Source organism: Procambarus clarkii, chromosome 94 (assembly GCF_040958095.1).
Source record: "Procambarus clarkii isolate CNS0578487 chromosome 94, FALCON_Pclarkii_2.0, whole genome shotgun sequence".
NCBI classification, from domain to species: Eukaryota; Metazoa; Arthropoda; class Malacostraca; order Decapoda; family Cambaridae; genus Procambarus; species Procambarus clarkii.
In genome coordinates, this window is record NC_091243.1 from 891056 (window position 1) to 906793 (window position 15738).

Genomic DNA, 15738 nt, shown 5'->3' on the forward strand with positions numbered 1-15738 from the left:
GAATATTCAGTTGTGTGTCTATGTAAAAATAAAAATAAAATAAAATAAAATAAAATAAAATAAAATAAAATGATTATTTAGGTAAGGTACATACATACAATAAATTTTTACAAAGATTGGTTGACTTATAGGTAGAGCTAGTACATACAATGCCTAAAGCCACTATTACGCAAAGCGTTTCGGGCATGATAAACTTAAATGACAAGCTTAATACTAATTGAGCATAATGAGTAGAATGAAAACAAGAAATGAAAACATAGCTGAAAAAGCAGCACAAATACAATTATGTCGACAAACAGCGCTCTTTAAAAAAAAAAAAAAACAGACATTGGTTGACAATTGAAGGGTAAGGTAGGTTACAGGGAATTTATTAGGTATAGCTTCGTTTTTATCTTAAACTGGTTGAGAGAGGTACAGTCTTTAACATGGTTGGGAAGGTCATTCCACATTCTGGGCCCCTTGATTTGTAGAGCATTTCTAGTTTGATTAAGTCGTACTCTAGGAATATCAAAACTGTATTTATTTCTGGTGTGGTGCTCATGGGTTCTGTTACAACCTTCTATGAAGCTTTTGAGATCAGGATTGGCATTATAGTTTAGTGTTTTATATATGTATAATACACATGAGAGAATGTGCAGTGGCTTAATGTCTAACATATTCAGAGATTTGAGTAGGGGTACCGTATTACCGTACCGTACCGTATGTATTAACACGATGTACTGAACGGGGTGAGAATAGCTTGAGCTACCTCATCCCTTTGTGTGTATTTTACCTCAATAAACTTATTTCAATTTCAATTTCAGAAGAATCGTTCATCCTCATCATGCAAAGCTTCATGCTAATTTGGACTACAATTCTATGTATCTGCCCCTGGAAAAAGTTGACTTTGGTTACGAATTTTCAACACTTCGGGTCACTAACAGACAAAACAATTTTATAACCCAGGAAAAGTTTCAAAATATTAAAGAAAGATGCGATAATTTTTTAATGAAAGCTTGCAAATAGCTTCTTTCTCGTATTCTAAGTAATGTTGAAACTTTAAAAAGGGTGAAAAATCTGTTACCTATCATATGCCTTAGCCACACACGGCCACCATTTTCAGAACTTCCATAAGTATTAGCTGACCAATCTAAGCTTAGTGAAATTGAAAGTCAGTGGCGCCTACTGTTAACCATTGACTGGTCCAACATTTGTGAGGGACAAATTCCAACATCTGGAGCGTCATTTTAGACCAAGACAATAACTGTCAAGAACGCTGCTGGCGATCCCATACTGATTGACCTTGCTGAGTTTGCATTGAAAATATACAGGTTGCAAATCAGTAATGCCCTGGTTGAACGGATATTTTCAAGAGTAACGTCTGTGAAAACTAAACTGAGAAATCGAATGGGACTTGAGCTTTTGACATCAATCTTGACATCAATCTTTGACATCAATCTTGAGAATCAAAACATATCTTGAAGAAAATGTAACTTGTTGCTCGTCATTTGAATCACTCATGTCAATTCTTAAATATGTCTGCAATATACAAGAACGAGGTTGTGGATGCAGATCAAGATCTTGATAATCTTCAACTGTAAAGACGTGGAAGGACTCCACACCCATTAGGCTTCAAACAGTAAATATTGGTAAGTTATCCTATTATCATATTGGTTAAATACATTAACTATATATTTCAGTTTAGTGAAGCATAATGGGTGTATATATATATGTGCAGAGAAAATATTAATAAAACAATTAAAATCTTTAATGTACTCTATATATCAAAATAGATTACTTTAAAACCCGTATCAATCACTAAACAAAAAATTGGGCTACTCTTATGATACAAATTCGCTACTTTTAGAGCGTCAGCTCTCTACTTTCAGCAACTTGACTCTGGCAACCTGGCGTGTTTAAAAGGCGGGCCACCAGACACTTGTCAACCACAACACACTGAGCCGCCCCGAGGGAAGGTTTACGCTGCACCAGTAATACTCTACTAGCCAACAGTACAAGTCCTCTCTTTCTACAGTAACGTTGAGTTGTGAGTGTTAGAAGATGTCAGTGATGGTGGTAGGTGTGAGGGCCGGGCGCGTGGTGTCAGCAGGAGCCAGACACAAGCACACACACTCTGCAGGTAAGAACCTCTTATATCACCGTGTTGTTATCTGTTATAACTTACCTGTTCGTCCTTCTGTAAGTTGTGTATGTATAGGTGTGTCATTTTGCGTTATATCGTGCAAGGGGGATACAATGAGGTCATCCAAGGGTCGGTTAACACCAGCCTGACAACAAGAGAAGGTGACCCTGACCAACCTTGGGGACCGGATGGTCACGAGTTATTTCACATTACTCTGTATGACAAACATTGTGTGGTAGAAGAGTGGATTGTTTAGGTGCAGATTGTTCTAATGAGTCTAAATAGTTTAGTCTGAATTATGGTTGTACACTATATTAATGTTCTTGAGAGGAAGATAGCAAGGTGAAGGTAATGGTCAGATCGTACACACGTTTCAACAAACTAAACTTATTTTGGTTGACTTCCCGGCCCTTTCTCTTGGTGTCCCGGAGTCAGGGCCGGGAAGATTGATAGTTGAATCCATCATTTAACTTTCAGTGAATCATGGGTCCTGACTCAAAGGTGCTTTTTATCGATCTGCTGCAAGGTAATGTTAATTTGGTTGTCAAGATGAGCATTATTACTCCCACATGTAAGGTCCTGCATTTGTCTATATTAAAGAGCATTTGCCAGTCTTCTGATCATTTGTAGAGATCGTGTAGGTCTCTTTGTGAGGCTTCAATATAATTTGTTGATATTGAATTATATAAATTAATTTAAGAATTAATTTTTCTGCAAGCACATAAAAGGTAGAATGTAAAAGGAACATGCACGACTTTGTAAAAATTAGAAAGCATGTACCTGATTTTTTTTAAATGTTAATAAAAATACAAATTACTGTATATGAATTATATATGTTGCTGAAAATTGCTGTAGTAAATGTTCCAAGTTGTGATCTTAAAATTATTCAGTAGCATTATAATCTCAATGTGTGCAAAAGAAGTTTTTACCTGTTTGCCGGAGAGCCACTAACACTAATGGACTCGACAAGGACAGGAAGCCGGCGGCTTGTTCAAGGTCCTCTCCCCATTTGTCTATCTTTTCCATTTGTACTTTAAAAGTTAACATTTTTTGGAGTTTTGGCATTTATGGCTTTGGTGGGTAGGAGATTCTATGCCTTAATAACCCTGCTGGTGAAAAAGCATCTCCCGTTCTCGGTCTTACATTGTGGCTTGTTGAGCTTGTAACCCTTGTTCCTTACATCTGACCTTTCGGAAAAAACAAATTTGCAGATCAACATCCTTCAAATTGTTTAGTATTTTAATCATCATGTCTCCAAGGGATGTTCATCCCTGGAAGACTTCAAGGTCTACCCTTGCTGTAAAACAGTTAACATTCACATTCTGTAATCCTTCTGAACCTGATAACAGCTTCTAAACTTCTTGCTGGCATTTTTCTCCCAACTGCTAGCAGTAAAATGAATTGTTCATTAAACTTGTTCATTAAAGATTGATTGATTGATGATGATTATGCCACCCAAAAGGTGGCACGGGCATGAATAGCCCGTAAGTGGTGGCCCTTTTGAGCCATTACCAGTATCAATAGATGATACTGGATATCTGTGGAGGTACGACTGCACCCTGCGTGACGGGAGATGTCTCCCTCATTAAAAGAGGTGGCCCGTCAATATACTGCATGAAATGGACAAACAAATAACATAATAAAATAAATAAAACTTGAACCAGCACTTGATCACAGATAACATAAATTGTAATAAATTAATCACTGTATACCAGACCTAAAATTGTCAGATTTATAACGCCCAGCAAAACAATCTACTTAACTTCAGCAGCTGAAACATCCTATCTCTCACAACTAACCACTCCACTGGTGGAGTCACTCCCCCTTACTAACTTGGAGAGGCACTCCTATGCAATTTCGCCAACCTATTGTATTCTAACAAAACGGTAATCCTTACTAACTCGGTGACACTGCCATACACTATTTGACAAAGTATTAAATACATTAATATGTTTATGATAATACTTCCTAAAAGAGTCAGGATTCTCGGCCTCTGTATGCACACAATGTGTAATTTATTTACTAGGCTTCTGGTATTTGTGTAGAAGCAGTTTAAACACCTGACATTGTTCCTAGGGGCATGTAAGATTGCTCCTGCATACTATTATTCCATACATACTATAGTTATTGTGCCTGCTTGTCGACAAATCTATAGGGTTAGGTCTGCCTGACTGGGTGAATCCTCTCCTCCATCCACTGTCATGATCACCTGCCCAATCCTTGTTTTTAACTTTGTCTGTACTGGCCTGTGTGTAACTCCTTTAGTTTGTCTCGGTTCTTTGTTCTTTTGCTGTTCAACTGTGAAGTCTGGGGATGTGTTTGGCCGAGAAGCTATTTGAACTGTAGGATAAAAATATAGGATGACATACTAGGCGAGGTAGCAAGATTCAAATTTTTTGGGCCAATTTGGAAAGTAGTAGTATGGTGGGTACTGTAAGAGTATAATGAATAGAAGAGTGGTATGAAAGGTGAAGAATATAATGAAAGTAGGAATGTTGTGGGGTAATATTCTACTCCCAGTTGTGACAAATGGAATTTAAACTTTCATATGGATAGGGGTAGTGCTAAAGACTACAAGCTATGGTAATTATGATTTTGAGAGTTGGCTGGTATAAGCATGTGGCATGGTTATGGTAGTGAAGTAGAGTATAACATGGTGTGGGGGGGGGGGATGAATTGTGGAGCAAGTGAAGTGCAATACACCGTGGTGGTAAGAACATGGTAAAATACCTTAGGATCATTTACCAATGGTAAATAAGGGTGAAATATGGTAAAGGATTATACAGTAGGCAGACGACAGTTGTTTAGAAGGGAACAGTGGAAAGGTTTATGGAAAAAAAAGGGCAGAGACCTTTAATAGAGTGAAAGGTTTGAGGAACTTCTGCTAGCATGCTCTAGCAGAAGTTCCTGGATAGGGTTTCGGGAATTCTTCTACTCCCCGAGCCAGGCCTGGGGCCAGGCTCTAGATGTGTGCAGCATTTATTAGTCAGGTTAAGCTTTAATGGGTCTGGCAAAAAATGAACGAGTATGGCTTTAAGGGGACCACGACAATCCATTATATTTTCTAACATATACCCATCATATAATAAATGTTTGTGCAAAGAATGAGTGTCTATACATCTAGTGGGATGTAACATTGAAGATTTCCTTTACCAGAACAACAGCAGCAACCACCACAGCAAAAGATGCATCAGGCAGCGAGTGGAATGACCAGTTTTCAACCATCACACATACCCATGCCAGCAAACGTAGAGGAGCTTCAGGCGTCGGAAAAGGTACAGTATGTTGAAGACATGGGAGAATTAAAGGGTGTCATTCAATTAACTCGACAGATGTGAGAAGTACTGTATTTATAAAGACTACCCTATAAAAAGGATTACAATAGTTAATAGTATAAAAGATTGGCTAGTTTCTTTCAGCCATGTATGATTTTATAATATTGTTGAGAACTTTATAAAATAATCCACCTACTGAATTTCTTCTCCAAAATGCACATTTCTAAATGAAAGAAATTTGAATTGAAGTTTATTGAATCGAGAATATATAAAAATATGCCCGGTAACCACCCAATTTTCACATTGAACATTTGAAGGTACAGATTGACTTGGTAATTGGGGTTGTTCTGTATGTAATTTAAAATGCATCTTTGCACAGGAACACACCCTATTGGCCTTTTTATACCCGTGTATCACTTCACAACATAAAGTACATTTGTGCTTGCCTATCAGTGCTTGGCTCTCTGACTACAAAGGGAATGCCCTGCCTACTAGCCTTGTTGTGCTGTACTTGTTGCATTATAGTTGAACTATTCTGACAATCGCATTCTTTGTCGAATCTGCTGTTAAAGTTGTGGATGGAGGTGGCTTCCACTTCATCTTCTCTCTGTGCATTTCACTTGTTGACAACCTGTATGAGTATTTCCATGCACTTTTTATTTTTGTTTACCAGCTTAAACTTGTCCTCTAATGTATAGTTAGAAAGGCTTGGTACTTTCTCCTGATAATTACATAATTACCTTGTCCTATTTTTTCTCAATTTAAAGTGGCTATCATTGTTCACCTTGTTTATTCCCTTCAGTATCTTGTATGTTGTGATCATATCTCCTCTGTTTCTTTTGTCCTCCTGGGTTATGAGGTAAAGCTCCTTCAACATATTCTAGCTTAAGCATCTTGGCTCTGGAACTAATCTTTTGCAAACCTTGGCACTTTTTAAATTTTAGTTTTATTTGACAAGGTGTGTATTTCAGGCCAATGCTGCATATTCCAGCAGCAAAAGCTGTGTAGATTGCTTTGAAATAGTCCTGATTTAGGTTTCTAAGCTACTTACTAGTGTTCACCAGCATCCCATATGCTACCAAAGCCACCCTACCTTTGTGTGCCTCTGGTGATATTGTTGGACTCAAATTATATCCTCTCTCAAATCTTACTCGAATTCCTGTAGTTGCTTCCCATTTATGGTTATAAACATCTTCTGGTCTTTTCTCCTTTTCCCCATCCTCATTACCTTACACTTAGTGGATTGAACTCCATCAACTACCAGTATGTTTTCCCACTCCTGGAGTTTGTAAAGGTCCTGCAACATTTTGCAGTTCTCTATTATTACATTCCTCATTAGCTTTACAGAATCTGCAAATAGCAGCATATATGAGCACACACACTCTTGGGTAGCTCATTAATACAAGTTAAGGACAGTAGTGGTCCCAGGACCAAGCCTTAGGCGATCCTACTTATTATATTTCTCCTGCTGGAGACCTTGCCTCTTGATGTTTTGCCTTCTGTACTTCAGGTACTCCCTTACTTTGTTTAGTGCCTTCCCAATTACCCCAGCTGACATTTCCATCTTTTACGCCAGTCTTTTGTGTGGAACAACATCGAATGCTTTTGACAGTTTAGGAAAATGCATTCTACCCAGATTACATCTTTCCTGGGTAGATTTCAAATTCAATCAGGTTTGCTAGGCATGACTTCCTCCTCCTCAGTCCATGCTGACATTTTGTTACTAAAAGTTTAGTCTTTCCAGGTGCTCACTATTCTCTTCTCGATTAGTCTCCAGCACTTTATATTTACTTGTTATTGACACTGGTCTGTAATTTAGTACCTTCTGTCTGTCCCCATTCTTGTTGTGCATTTCCTAATGCCTGAAAATTTGATTTGTAATATATAACATTTAATTACTGTACAACAGTCATTGTTTATTTGTATATCAATCATGTCACTTGAGGCCTAGTCCCACTTAACTAGAGTAAATGTCAAAAGTAATAATAATTATTGTAACGTTTTGGTATAATGCAAGCCTAGCATTCCAAAGTATCATAAAGTCTTTGTTTTTTCACTTGAGCAAACCTAATGACCAATCACTAAAATTTCATTCACATACCTATAAAGCCCATGAAGCTTGTATTAGTTTGACAACTACAGTATTAGTTGCCATTTAATTCTTCAGGTTACTTTTTCATTAGAAAGCCAACTCTCTCCTTACTCCTGCTTTAATACTTCCACTTTTTATTCTCATATGAACCTTGCACATTAAACATTTTTCTCGCTTAACTTTTAACCTTCCATTCTCATGGTTTTAAACTTATTTCCTTTGCATTTAACGAGAACTGAAAATGCCTACTGCAATTTTTGTGCCCAGGCAGGTCAAAGCCCTAGGTTCAAGGGTAATTTTCCCATATGGAAAGGTATATGCTTTCTGATAATTTTATTATTCAGCAATAAATTGTAGGAGAGGGGGGAAAAATAGGTTTATGAATAACATAGGAACTGTGCTGTGCTGTAATTGAATAAAAGTACAGGTATTTGATAATTTTCTTTCTCTTTTGCAGGCACGTTTCTCTCCTCGTCGCAACAGAGATGTTTCTTCACAGTTGAACCAAGTGGGCAGCTTGTTTAGCTCAGGGTTCATGGGCAACCAAGGGTCACAGAGTGCCTACAACCGTGGAACACTGCCTGATGACTCTCACGTTGATGTTTATGATGCACGCATCACAGTTTCTTTGTCTTCGGTGAGTTTGATTTATACCTAAAGTAAGATCCTTATTGTATATAATAATCATTCCTTAGACACCACATAGAACTGAACCATGTAGTAAGTATTTATATTTGAAGAGTCCTTGTTTGAAAGTTTATTTTTGGGAAAGTTAAGAAAGTTATACACAACATAATGATGCAGTAAGGCATCTCTGTGAAGCTTTTTTTTGTTTTTTAATAAGTTATTTAAAATTCAAAAATATTTAAAGGATGAATACTACATGGTAAATTGGGCACCACTCCTCATTTCCCTAAATGTGAATATCCTTGTATTACTTTGGTACACCACAACCAGGCATATGCAAATGCCTTTGGGAAATACCTATTTGGATGCAGACGAGTCAAAAGATTTGGGTGGTACTGGTTTAACATTTTTTTTAATTTAATATTCATAAATGTTCATGTACATTTATTGTACTTTAGTTTAGCTAATGAGCCATGCTAATTTAGGTTATAAAAACTACATAGTGGGTATCCATTATCTATATGATGTAATGGAATGATGAGCAGGTGAACTGCATATCGCTTGCTACACAATTCTTGTGACCTTTGAGAGCATAGTGTAACAGATATTCTGAGTGGCAAAATGTAAGCTCAGGAAAATAAAAAAATACAATTAAACTAAGGTTTTCATACTGGTGATATGAAATGCCCAAGGGTAATTATTTATACTTGAGTGAAACATTAAGTATAAATGGTTAAGTATAGTGATACTTAACCTAAAAATGTGCATATGATGAATCCAGAAATGTGTCACAAAAAAATAAAATGCAGTTAGCCTGCAAAATTGGTCCTGGGTTCGATTCCTTGGCAGTGTGGTGTTTGGGCTCATTTTGGGAGTTAGTGTTGGAGGTTGCATTCTGGGATATGTTAGTAGGGTTATATGGACTTTTACACAAGTCAAACGGGTTTCTGTTCCCAATAATGTTAAATGGTGATTTTCCCTTACATTATTTAATATTTTACCTAATTATTATTTGTCTTTTACCATCTCTTAACTTAAATATAGACACTTGTTTCACACTGGTTCTGGTTGGAATACCTCCCACTTGCACAAATTTTGCACAGCATTGCATATTGATCTTGACCCACAAAAAATTTCTCTAGCTTCTCGTGCATATTTCACTTCATACACTTCTTTCTTCACATAATCAAATCACTCCAGTTTATCACCTTCCCTTCACCTCTATGTATGACTCGATGCCCACAAGGCATTTGAGAGGAACAAACTTGTCTCTGAACACACCCACCAAGACATCCACATTGCCTTTTAAGCCTTGCACACCCCCACTTTCCAACCACTACTTTGCATCCATTCACCACTTGAATGAAGCATGAAATACTTGTTGACCAAACAACACAATAGAAAGTGAAGGGATGACGACGTTTTGGTCCGTCCCGGACCATTCTCAAAGCGATTGTGATGAGGCAAAGGCAATAAATAGGCGAGAGAGAGGTGAGAAGAAAATCTTAGAGGAAGAAAAAGAAAGGTAAAAGTTATGAAAGGTAATGTGTAATAAAGTGGATAGGAATAGGAATGAGAAAGGGATCGTAAGAGAAAACATGGGACAGAAAAAGGAAAGAGAAAGATAAATGGAAGGGTAAGCTTACGTTAGGTCATGTTTGTTAAAACGTTTCCTTCACCACCTTCCCTCATCACAATAGACTTGAGAATGGTCCAGGATGGACCGAAACGTCGTCGTCCCTTCACCTTCTATTGTGTGGTCTGGTCAACATACTTTAGCCACGTTATTGTGACTCATCGCCTGCATAGAGAAAACTGTATTTTCATTCTGGTTTAATTAATTTTTTTTTATCTTTTCAGGTGATGCAAGCAAATGTCCCCAAGCCTTATGGAATTTCAGGGAAGGTCCCAGTTCATCTAAACATGCTTGGTGGTCAGTGGGCCCAGGATGACAAGTATGTCTCTGGTGACCTCCTCGACCACCACCACTCTACCATCATCTTGAAGAAAAACCCAGGTACTGCCCTCATAACCTTTGGCAGTTTGGGACTCGGATCCCTCGTGAAGCGTGTTGCTCTGTTAAAACTGAGTGGACTTGATTATAGAGGTCTGGAGACTGTGTGTGGCAACAGTAGAATAGACTATTTAAACAGTCGACGGTTTTCTTCGTGTACGAACAATGTGTGTACCCCTGTTCTGTGTACCCATATGTTGAGGTGAGAGATTGCCTTTGCACCCAGGCCTCATCTTCTTCGGTGAAGGGCACGAGATTTATCTTGCAGACAGTTTTTCATTTCGGTGCTTGACAAAATGGGTGAAGCACATTACAAACCTCCAAAACTGTGCTGCAGGTAGTATGTCCTGTTGCTTTGCAATGTGTAGCAGCACCTTGGAACTGTGTAGTGCTCTTCCTGGGCAGTAGGCTTTCATGGCATTTTACTGTGTTCTGGTGCTTTATAGTGCATCTTGGAAACTCTCGTTACTTTTTTTTTTTCTCCTGCATTTCTGCAAGTTTTGTGTTTTGTTTCACTGGCTGGCTCTCTGCTGGTGCCTTCCTTCCCATCTCGCCTTCTTTTTTTCCTATGTCCCTAGTATTGTGGTGTTGGGCACTGGACATAGGTTCTCTTCTGGCCTCTTATAATTTGGTCCTCCCCTCTGTTCCCATTTGTTGCGTGTCGTGTGCATTACTGGATGACCTCTTTTGAATCTTGGCTTGTGTTGGTGGTAGAAACCTTATTTTAGTAACCATTTGACGTTAGTATTCAGTGTGGATCTGTTGGAATTTGAACGAGACTGCAAATTTGTGCATGCAAATTTGTGCATGCAAGTGTGTGCGCGCCCCAGTCTGTGTATCCCCATTCCATGAGGACGGTGCTGTGCATCATCTTGGATTGACTATGTACCAATGGGTGTCACGTTCAGTTTTCTTTGTTCCAGATTCTTCTCTTGGCCCTCCTTGGTGTCCCAACTTGGTTCCCTTCCTTGTCTTTCTCCTCGCTTAGGATTTTGGGTGTCTGTATCTTATGGCTTCCTGGGCAGTTTTCTGATCCTAGTGTTGTTTATTGGCCAAATTGATTCACAGTACTATAGGGGAGTATGTTTTCATAGGTCTCTCTCTCTCTAAGTACATTATTTGTTCCTTTGCTTATTTTTTTCTTATGGCCTTGTCTGGTCAAGTGGCTTATTCTGACTGTTACTACATCCTATAATGGCACCTTGGTGGTGCCACTATGGCTTAGCTTTACCCCTCAATTTTTTATTTCTCCATTAATAAAATTTGTTAGCCACCTTCAGCTTTGGTTTCATCCAGGGACAACCTTACTTTCTTATGGCCAGTTCAGCCCTGGCTCCTAATTTCGGTGTGTGCCAGCTCCCATGTTCCTTATTTTTATTTCTTTACATGGCTCAGCAATTTATGCTCAACACCATTACATCATATATAATTGCTTTGGTAGAGCTACATCTTGATTTTTGGCTAGATTTTTCTAGTTGTCTTTGAAGCTTGGCAGCCTTTTTAAAAAAACAAATCATTGCTGTGTGCTGTTGATGCCCACTTGGGCATTTGATAACGTGCCTGTCCTTCGTCGTGGACAATTCAGATTCGTGCCTCTTTAGATGGTTAGTTTTTTCATTAGTACATTGTTCAAACTTTCAGGCAAGTACGTTTACTAGCTTTCTGGTCTTGGCTTGTTTTATCAGGAGATGCTCTTGTGCATTTCCTTCTTGTTTTATGCTTGGAATGAGAAGACTTTGTTCAGGCTCGATGCATTCAGTTACAACCATGAACAGTTATCTTCAGGCTTCTCAGAGTACAGTACTGTACTACTTTTGAGCTCTTCCTGATACATTTTGATGACATGTGGCATTGTGTAAAAGGAATCCTTATGGGTGACACACACATTGGTTGAATTTTAGTGTAATGTTATGAAGTGAAGCTAAAGAATTTGATTTTATTTCAGTTTGTAAAGATATTGGTAAAAAAAAAAAGATTCTATGTATAGCATCAGTAAAACCACTTGTTCACCATCTACTTTAAAATAGTCTGTTAGCCGAGTTGTTGGTTCAGTGTGGTTCCACTGGCACACTGCTGCTTAGTGCTATATAAAACACATTGTGTACAAGATTGTGTGTAACATTTTCTGACAGGCTACAACAACAGAATTTAGAATGAATTAAAATTCTTAATATACTTGATGTACAGTATTTTCTCCATTTTTTTTCCTTGTACTCCATACTTCAAAGCATAGACTTAGTCTGCCTTTCGTGCAAAATCTATTGTGTTAGAACATGTTAACGGTGGAGCTAGGCTGGGTGGCAGCTGTTTGTACTAGTCTTAACCTTAATATTGGACCTGTTTATTTAATTTATTTTTTCTTTATTTTCAGTAGAGTAGATATGACGGGGTTGATAAAGAATTTAGGCATCAACATAGGAAGGGTGACCGAGGGAGCTGCTGCTGCTGTGGGTTGTGAAACTTCGGCATTCCATTGCAGCTGCACCAGAGGAACCTCTTGGCGAGGTTGCAGCCACAGAAAGTCTTCAACGGGGAGACGTGGCAGAGGCTGTTGCCGCTGAAGTAGCTGGTAGTGCTAACAGTGTAGAAGTGCCGTAGATTTGAACACTGTGAGAGCAGCAGGGGCTGCCACATTTGTAGTGGCATATGCTGTGCATAAGGTGTTTGCTCCAGCACGTATAGCTATAACACTTACCGCCACTCCTTTTATTGTTAGACATCTACGAAAAATTGGATTTTTGAAACCACCCAAACCTAAAGCAAGTTAAGGCTTTAAAATTATAAATGCTGTTAAAAGCATTGGAATAATTCTTAATATTAATTTTTAGATTAAATGGTCATTATTCTGATGAATTAGTGGGATATACAAAATATTGGCAAATTCTGTAGTCCTAAAATTGTAACAGTTGTAAACCTAATTTGCTCAAAAGATTTGCACATTAAATCTAAGGCTTATTGTCTCATTCATTAAAATAAGCCTTCATTACTTGATACACATGATGGCTTGCAGTACTATATAGGGTTTGTAATTTATAATTTTATATCAAACGTTCTCTTGAAGACATTTAGTGCTTGGTGATGGCTTGTAGCCTCTTGTTGCACAGACGTCCGTTGAATGAACTTTAGTGTGTACTAAATTGGGACCATGTTCAGAAGTTTCTGATGATTTGAATGTTTATTGATTGATCTCTGCTTCTGTGGGTGAGCACAGTTGTGTAATTTTAGCAAAGATTTATAATTTAAGCAATTTAAATTAAAATACTGTACTGTAATTATGAATTGTTTTATTTTGGTTACGAATGATTTCAGGGTTGTGCTGCAGTGTGGTTGTTTCTTTGATGCTATATAATACATGTAATACTGTACTATAATGAATGAATGAAAGATATTTACAGCTTGTATATAGTTTTTTATTTAAAATGTTAAACCTTTTCACTATTACACAGCTTTTTTGTTTCTTACTCAAGAGCCAATGCTTTTCAACCTGATGAAATTGAGAAAGGGGTAAATTTGTGATTGGCTTTGAACAAATCTGTGATGTATATAGCTCTAAATGTGGTACTTTTTGCTCTTTACACCTCTGCTGCTGCTGTACAGAGTAGACAGTGGGAGGCTGTATCGACTTGATTGACAGTCACATAAGATTAGTGTATGAATAGCATGTGGGATGCACACAAAAACTCAAGTGATGTCTCTGACTAAGTTCTTATGGTGGGGCATTCACTACTGTCAAAAATTTTACTTTACCATAATATTTATCACATGAATCCATTGTACTTGACAAAACTCCATGAATCTGTATGGTACTGTGCTGGAACAAAGGTGGACTACTTTAAGAACAAATTAGAAAAGTTCTTGCAAGAAGTACTGGACCAACTGGGCTGTAGTGGATATATGGACCTATGGGCAGCTGCAAGCAACAGCCTGTTGGACCAAGTTATCACAAGTAGAGCCTAGTTTCATGCCGGGCTTGGGTAGTAGAACTCCTTCCGAGACCCCTCTCCATATCTTGCTGCCATAGTACTATACTCAAGAGCACGTCACTCTTCTTTATTGAGAGGTAGTTTGTACCCCATACTCGTCCTGCGATTGATAACACAAAGGTACAGTGTTAAACAGCCTGAATGGTTCCTGATCAGGTTTTTGAAGGCTACACAAACATTAGCCAGCCATGCGCATGTTGACAATGTTACCCTCTTGATGTTTGTGTATTGCCATACACTGCAGGGTCCAGCAAGTTCAGCAGAACTTCGGTTTCAACTCTTGACCATGTCGTAGCTCAGTCGATTAAGGCAGCGTCTGGGATGCTCCCAGACACAGGTTCGAATCCTCGTCACGGCCCTTGTTGATTTGTTCAGAAAGGGATATGTTTGTAATATACCGTATATACAGTATCTACCCGACTTAGGTACCTTCCATTTAGCACTCCCTGCTGGACTTGACAGCTGGTTTTGATAACTATTTGGAGCTAACATCTCATTTACTGAAGCTTCCAATAGAGGTGGAATAAGATTGCTCTTTGAATTTACTAAGCTTGCCCACTAAGTAAACAAGTGGCTGTTATTGGGTTGTTGTGGTACAACTTCATTTAAGTCGATGCTTTCCACCATGTTTTTGTGGAGTGTACTTGTCTAGTTGTACTTGCTTCGGCTCTTTGGTCCTGCCTCTTAACTGTTAAACACATTGTGTCCAGATTCCTGAGCCTACTGGGATCTATCATAACTACATTTGAAACTGTGTATGGAGTCAGCCTCCAGCGCATCACTGCCTAATGCATTCGATCTGTTAACTACCTTGACACTGAAATTCTTTTTAAAGTCTTTGTGGCTCATTTGGGTAAGTTTTGGTACTAAGTTTCCACCTGTGTACCCTCCCCCCCCCCCCGTGTTAGTGTTCCACCCATGCTAAATAGTTTTTGTTCACCCTGTCAATTCCTCTGAAAACTGTGGGAAATGTGTGTGGGAATGTATTTCTCTGGAGTGACTGGGAATGTACCAGTCTCTGCAACTTTATGTGGGAGGGATGAATGAATGTGTGTGTGTGTAAGCGAGAGGGAAAACGTGTGCCTGTGATATGGACGAGCGGTGTGTGGGAATGAGTGAATTTATCATTTTCCTTAATGTTTTGAGAGCCCAAGAGTTACTTGGTTATATTTAACAAAGCATTTGCAACTTTCCTGCTTTAGGAAGTAGGGTATAGCTCCATACAGATACCTAAATTAGGTGAATACCTAATTTAATGATTGACATTAATGGGGTGCGTGTGTGTGTGTGCGTGCACTTGTGTGCTTGTTGACCATTTATATACAGTATATAATAGACCAAAGTGTCCAAATTTTCAGTGAAGGTGCTGTTGAGGTTATACTTATAAGCTGTATATATGTGTGTGAAATTTTACAATAAAACTACTGTATATTATTTTCCTTGATCATTTTCCTCCACTGTACTTACATGGCACTCAACCCTCTCATGAGCATACTACACACATGTGATCCACATGGCAATAGTGGCTTTTGAAAATTTTCTGCTCTTGTCAGGCTGATCGTATTTCGTGCACGGACACACACACACAATCTCTTCCCCTTCAACTGCCAAGGTGCTATAGCTCC

At 38.5% G+C, this 15738-nt stretch overlaps 2 protein-coding genes across 7 annotated transcripts in view; one reads left to right on the top strand and one right to left on the bottom strand.

Annotated features, from left to right (window-relative positions):
• The window catches only part of LOC123749065 (uncharacterized), a 47907-nt gene that overhangs the window by 22631 nt on the left and 9538 nt on the right, over positions 1 to 15738 (bottom strand). The window lies entirely within an intron of this gene.
• On the top strand, positions 806 to 15548 carry LOC138359933 (uncharacterized). 3 transcript variants are annotated; one of them, XM_069319800.1, is made up of 6 exons: positions 813 to 1628; positions 1847 to 2119; positions 5279 to 5397; positions 7947 to 8126; positions 9977 to 10133; positions 12502 to 15548. In XM_069319800.1, the coding sequence occupies exons 2-6, from the start codon at positions 2041 to 2043 to the stop codon at positions 12507 to 12509; spliced, it is 543 nt and encodes a 180-aa protein (XP_069175901.1). In that variant the 5' UTR covers positions 813 to 1628; positions 1847 to 2040; the 3' UTR covers positions 12510 to 15548. The 3 variants fall into 3 exon arrangements, with proteins under 3 accessions (XP_069175899.1, XP_069175900.1, XP_069175901.1); XM_069319798.1 differs by lacking the exon at positions 12502 to 15548 and having other exon boundaries at positions 806 to 1628; positions 9977 to 10354; XM_069319799.1 differs by lacking the exon at positions 12502 to 15548 and having other exon boundaries at positions 806 to 1628; positions 1869 to 2119; positions 9977 to 10354.

Coding starts and splice junctions, on each gene's coding strand:
- LOC138359933 (XM_069319798.1), top strand. CDS start 2,041: ATGTCAGTGATGGTGGTAGGTGTGAGGGCCGGGCGCGTGGTGTCAGCA. Junction 2,120..5,278: donor CAAGCACACACACTCTGCAG/GTAAGAACCTCT, acceptor TTCCTTTACCAG/AACAACAGCAGCAACCACCA. Junction 5,398..7,946: donor AGCTTCAGGCGTCGGAAAAG/GTACAGTATGTT, acceptor TCTCTTTTGCAG/GCACGTTTCTCTCCTCGTCG.